The 6,000-nt window shown below is 57.7% G+C and overlaps 1 protein-coding gene across 6 annotated transcripts in view; it reads right to left on the bottom strand.

Annotated features, from left to right (window-relative positions):
• The window catches only part of DYNC2I1 (dynein 2 intermediate chain 1), a 40,406-nt gene extending 35,256 nt beyond the window's left edge, over positions 1-5,150 (bottom strand). For 2 of the 6 annotated variants that reach the window (XM_057731453.1, XM_057731452.1), the window contains exons 1-3: positions 4,955-5,150; positions 2,238-2,291; positions 1,240-1,645 (exon numbers count right to left, since the gene is read on the bottom strand). In XM_057731453.1, the coding sequence (XP_057587436.1) occupies positions 1,240-1,645; positions 2,238-2,291; positions 4,955-4,969 (475 nt within the window). In that variant the 5' untranslated portion in view covers positions 4,970-5,150. The remainder of the gene's footprint in view (positions 1-1,239; positions 1,646-2,237; positions 2,292-4,954) is intronic. The other 4 variants (XM_057731454.1, XM_057731455.1, XM_057731456.1 and 1 more) reach the window with 2 other exon arrangements.
• Positions 5,151-6,000: the final 850 nt, after the last annotated feature.

A 6,000-nucleotide genomic window follows, 5' to 3' on the forward strand; every position in this document is an offset into this window, starting at 1 on the left:
AGTATGCACAAAATTATTAGGCTTAAAACTAAAAGAACCCATATCTTTAAAGGTGAAGACAAACTTCAACACACAGAGATCATCGAAACAAAGTTCATTCACTCTAAAAGTATTCACCAAATCAAACCACTTTCTAGGAGCCTGCAGTTCGAGAGACCAAAACAACCAGCGGGGGTTGCTCAGTGGGGGGAGACAGGAGTGGAGAGGAGAGAAGGGCCGGGTTCCAAGGGCCTGGAAGAGAAAGAGGGCGGCCAGGTGATCCCCAGGATTTCAGACCTAAGGGAGGGAGGGAGGGAGGGAGGGAGAGAGGGAGGGCCCTGGGGACTCAGAGGAGGGACGAGGCATGGAAATGACCAGGTGAGGAGGGACCATCAGAACTGAGTGGTACAGTCTCTCCAGAACAACCCCTAAGAACACTGCACTGAAGAAACAAGATCAGGCAGCAACCAAAAAACAATGATCTGAAAACAAAAAAGACTCGCTTATTAAAAACATAGCAAGGCATCAAAATAATAATCCTAAAAAGAGGCAATGGATAGTAAGGTGGTCAGTTAAGCTTAATCAGAGATCACCCACTCAACCCCAGCCCTGCTGGAGCACTGCGCCGGGTGGAGACGCACACTTGGGTCCCTAGCGCCTGAGCCCCCCGCACAGGAGGGACTGGTGCCGGCGGGGACCACAAGCCGAGGTCCTGGTCCCATCGTGTTCACCGCCTGAGGATTCTGAGAGTCACTCTGTGTTCTGATATATTCTTTTTTTTGTTTACATTGGTTAGTTTGAATTTTTTTATAGGAAGCAGATACTATTTGTATAATAAAAAATGATGAAGACACTTATGTCCATTTTGGGGAAGAAAAAGTATGTACTTCTACTTTAGAATTCCTAGGAATTTGGACATATAATATTTAAACACAGCTTAAAATAAATCTGACACTTTTGAGGAATTCTCTTTAACAAAGAGCATTAGTTTTGTTTATGTACAACGTGGACTGCGATTTATTGAGGTAATACATCTAAAATGTTTTTCGACAGCAAAACTTCAGCAAATGATGAGAAAGTTGTTATTCCTTCTGTTCACTGAAACGAGTTTTAAAGACACCCAAAAGAAAGCAGCGCACCCACGCGCGCCACGCGGGCCCCCAGCGCCGCAGCCAAAGCCAAGACCTTCGTAGAAACCCGGGGGGCACGCAAGGGGAGCGTGGGCGCCTCCACGCAGGACCGCGCCGCGGGGGCACCGACCTGCCCTCCTGCGCTCAGGCCGGTCGCGGTGGTCCCGGTGGCCGCGGTCCCGGTGGTCGTGGTCTTGGTGGTCGCGGTGGTCCCGATGGTCGCGGTCGCGGTCCCGGTGGTCGCGGTGGCCGCGGTCCCGGCCCAGCAGGTCGTGGTGCGCGGCCGCCTGCCGGGGCTCCTCCCGCCGCGCGCGGTCCCCCTCGCGCTCCTTCCCGCGGCCGCGCGGCCGCTCCGCGTCCTGCTCCCGGCGTCGCTCCCGCGGCCGCTCCCTGTCCCGCCTCCGGTCGCGCGGCGGGTCCCGGTCGCGGTCCCACTCCCCGCGGGGCGGCTCCCCGGCGGCGTGGCAGCGCCTCTCGGCCGCCCTCTCGTCTCCGCGGCGCGCCTCCTCCTCCTCGGCGCCGGCGCACGCGGCCGCCTGCACGGAGAAGCGCCGCAGGCCTGAGCCAGGAGCGCCCGCCCGAGGCCCCGGACCCGCGAGGCGCCCACGCGCGCCGGCGGAGGGCCCCGAGCCGGGAGAAGGGTCTGGGCTGCGCCGCACGCAAGGAGCCAGGCCCGCGACCGGCGACCCCACCCGCGCCCCGCACACGCGCACAGACCCCGCGCGCGCGACACTGAGCCCCGGCGGGAGCCCCGCCCCGCAGCCCCGCCCCGCAGCCCCGCCCCGCAGCCCCGCCCCGCAGCCCCGCCCCGCAGCCCCGCCCCGCAGCCCCGCCCCGCAGCCCCGCCCCGCAGCCCCGCCCCGCAGCCCCGCCCCGCAGCCCCGCCCCGCAGCCCCGCCCCGCAGCCCCGCCCCGCAGCCCCGCCCCGCAGCCCCGCCCCGCAGCCCCGCCCCGCAGCCCCGCCCCGCAGCCCCGCCCCGCAGCCCCGCGGCTCCATCTCGGGCGGCAGGCCGCCCCCGCAGGGGGCCGCACACCAGGGCTGCGCTGACAAACGGGTAAGGCTGCCCAACCAGGGGCCAGGCAGACCCCCACGCAAATCTTTTTTCCCACATCTTTAAAATATATTACCCAAAGGTGTTTTCTGAGCTCATCTGCTTTCCACGTATCCTCTTTGGTTCTTCTCTAAAAAGAAAAGTACCGAGTTAGAATTTTTTTAAACTTAAAACATCTGATTTCTTACACTCCAGGGAGCTGCTTTTTCATCAGACCCTTTTAGTCAATGGCAATCCTCGATATGCTAGAAACTACTGTCTAGCTACGGCAGTAAAAGGCAACACAAACACAGATTTTTAAAAAGTACCCACACATGATCGCAGACTACTTCACATTCAAGCTGCTCTGGGGCTCGGGCCCCCGGCAGGCACCCAGCCCCACCGTCCCCCGGGGGACTCACCGCGGAACCCCGGTGGCATCTGCGCCGCGCAGGTGCCTCTTCCCGCGCTAAGAGGCCCAAGCCCACAACACCGGCCCCGGCTTCGGGCACGAGGGATACGTAATAAAAACCAACCAAGGATGGTTTCCCATAGAGAACACGATACATCTACCCCGAGCACTTCATTCCCCCTTGAGAAACTCTGCCTAAGGGCACAAATACAGGAGGATTTGGTTGGTGTGTTTCAAATTTAAAACAATGCAGTCCTTGGAGCTGCAGGACTGCATTTCCTCCCTTGGTCCAATGACACTACTTAGCTCTGCAGTGAACACTGCTTACATCATCACCATACGATAACCGATGACAAATGCAGTATAGATAAAAAATGAAAACACATCCACGGATCAGCCACCAAAAATCTTCCTGGCAATGTGAAAATGAGGGAAGCAGAAACAAATCACAGCAGCTCATAAACACTCTAAGGAGAAATAAGTAAAAGCAGCCAGGTCACGAATCTGCCGAAGCACAACCGGAACGTGCATCGCGCTCTGCTCTCTCTGGAACGCGTATTCTTTTCTGATAAATCGGTCAATTTGACAAAAAGTGTCCGCAGTGACATGGTGAAGGCGGTCAGCGGCAGTTCGCATCGCTATCCTCTGCAGCTGCTGAGCTTCAGAATCTTTTCTCTCTCAAGTTAACTGCTCTTTAGAGAGGTTTAATACACGATCTTTTCCAAACAAACGGCCCAAACCCGGCAAAAGCGCGTGCTGCCGGTGGCGCGGGTGCCGGAGCAGGGGGCCTCCGCACGGGAGAGGCACCTGCAGGAACGTGCGAGTATGTGGGAAACGGGGCTCTTAATGGTTGTGATTATATGACTTATGACAATAAAGTTTAAAAAAAATCTGAAGGCAACAGATCAACAGAGACCCCAGAATTTTCTGGCTGCCTCTACATCTTCACCAATAAAAACCCAGCTTCGGGCCTTACTTCGTCCTGAAGCTTTTCTTTTTTTTCTTTTTTTTCTCTTTTAAACTTTTAAAGCTGTAAAATGACACAAAGCTCCTCGTGCCCATCACAACCCCATGTGTCACATGTATCCCCAGAAACTCCACGCACACCCTGCGTCCTCGAGGCCACAGTGCTTCAGGCCAGGAGCCCCTGCCCTGTGCACTCCACTCAGCCAGGGTCCTGCCCTGTGAGGCAGGCAGGCATGCAAATTAAAATTGACACTCCAAGTAGGGCGGCAGCATTTTCCCCTGCAAGAGGAATAAACCCACACTGAAAGCAAAAGAAAACCCCAGGAGAGCTGCCTGAACAGCAGAACCTCCAGCCTCCTTACCTAAGGGTAACCTAAATACAAATACAGTCATCCTACTTACATGTATATATAGGAACACACACGTTCACATTGCTTTTGGAGCTGCAGGACTGCATTTCCTCCCTTGGTCCAATCACACTACTTAGCTCTGCAGTGAACACTGCTTATATCATCACCATATGATAACTGATGACAAACTGACATTATAATGGAGTGAACCCAGTTCAGGCAAACAAAAGGGGTGGCCATTGAGGATCTGATCTCAGACCGGTCTCTGAACACTGAGAACTTGAACTTTTCCCAAACTGCACCAGACCCAAGGACACCACACCAGTCCTCAGAACAGCAGCTGTCAGCTGCAAGGACCCAACCAAGCCCTCACTTCTTCTCAGCTCCAATGATAATCCTTGACAAACAACTCATGTAGCTAAGCTTGCAATTTCTTGCTGTATAAGCCTCCCCCACTTTGCAGTTGGGAGAACAGTCAGTCCAAGGGCTTGACTCTGTGTCTCCTGGGCTGCAGTCGTAACAAACGCCAAATAAACACTTTTTATATTGATCAGGTCTCCATTTCTAAAATTTTGGTTAACACAACTTTTAAACAGATGACAAAAAACTAAAGTTACGGAAGAACTTATGAAAATGTAAGGGACGGGTGTAGGAGATGACAGAGGTCAGGGAGGTGGTGAGCTTAAAAATAAATGGAGGGCAACCAGGGAACTAACTTCCTAATCGATATTATTAACATTATAAAAGTAAATGATGGGGGAAAAAACAGTAATAGGAGGGAAGGTATGAGGAAATGCATGCAAACTAAATTCTCCCTCTTCGCGGGAATCCACAGACGAGCGGAAGGACGACAGCTCACAGCTACCGAGTTAATAGCACCGTTCTAGGCACTTTCACGTGTAGAACCTCATCCAGTCCTACTAATACTGGCCCGATTTATTCGCGGGGAAATAAGACACGTCGATCACTTTTCCACGGTCGCACGGCGCAGCCAGAACGCCAGTCCCAGCCCTGGCGCGCCCTCCGCCCGCGATGAGCGCACGGTCCCGGCGGGCACGGGCCTCCCCGCGCGGCGTCCGTACCCACCTTCCTGGGCTCCATCGTCGCGCGCAGGCCCAGGCGGCCGCGCTGCCCTCGGCCCGGCCAGGCCCGGGGAGGAGGCGCCCCTGCGCCCCTACCCTCCGCCCCGCCGGCGTCCCGCCTCCTAGCAACCGGCAGGCGGGGCAGCGGAGCGCCGAGCGACCGCCGGCCCGCCGTGCCCCGCGGCTGCCCCCAGCGCGCCTGCGCCCTCCCCGCCTCCTTGCAACTGACAGGCGGGGCAGCCGAGCGCCGAGCCGCCGCCGGCCAGGCGTGCCCCGCGGCTGCCCTCAGCGCGCCTGCGCCCTCCCCGCCTCCTAGCAACTGACAGGCGGGGCAGCCGAGTGCCGAGCCGCCGCCGGCCAGGCGCGCCCCGCGGCTGCCCTCAGCGCGCCTGCGCCCTCCCCGCCTCCTAGCAACCGACAGGCGGGGCAGCCGAGCGCCGAACCGCCGCCGGCCCGGGACTCCCGCGGGGCCCGGAGGTCGGGGAGCGGGCGCGGACGGAGGCTGAGCGCCGCCGGGACGCCGGGCGGGCGGGACGGCGGGGGCGCGGTGCCTCCCGCCAGGTCTGCGGCCCAGCGGTGCTCGGGGCGGGGTCTACACCCGGCTGAGCCCGCGGGCCGCCGGCGGGACCGGACGGCAGCGGGGAGGCAGGCAGAGCCGCCCTTGGAAGCGGGAGCGGAGCCCGGCCTGCGGCCCGGCGGGCGGCGGAGGGCGTCCTCCTTCCGTGCGGGCCCGCGCTGCTCGAGCTGTTCCGCCCGCGGCTGTCGTCTCGTAGGACGCGCTCTGCAGGTTTGGGGGGGGTCACAGAGTACCTGGAAAAGTGCTTGCTGAGAGACTCGGTTTTTGCACAAAACAAGAGACAAAGGACTGAAATAGTAAGACACGTAGCCTGCATCTCACTTTTTTTTAAAATTTTTACCACAACTGTTTTATTTGAAGCGTAAACTAAAAGCCAATCTTAAACGTGCAAGACTGGAGAGATGTGATGCACGTTATAACTGACAATTAGCTCTGATTCTGCAAACTTTCCGAGCCTGCTTAGCCTGCAAATG

This window comes from Hippopotamus amphibius, chromosome 4 (genome assembly GCF_030028045.1).
Source record: "Hippopotamus amphibius kiboko isolate mHipAmp2 chromosome 4, mHipAmp2.hap2, whole genome shotgun sequence".
Taxonomy (NCBI): domain Eukaryota; kingdom Metazoa; phylum Chordata; class Mammalia; order Artiodactyla; family Hippopotamidae; genus Hippopotamus; species Hippopotamus amphibius.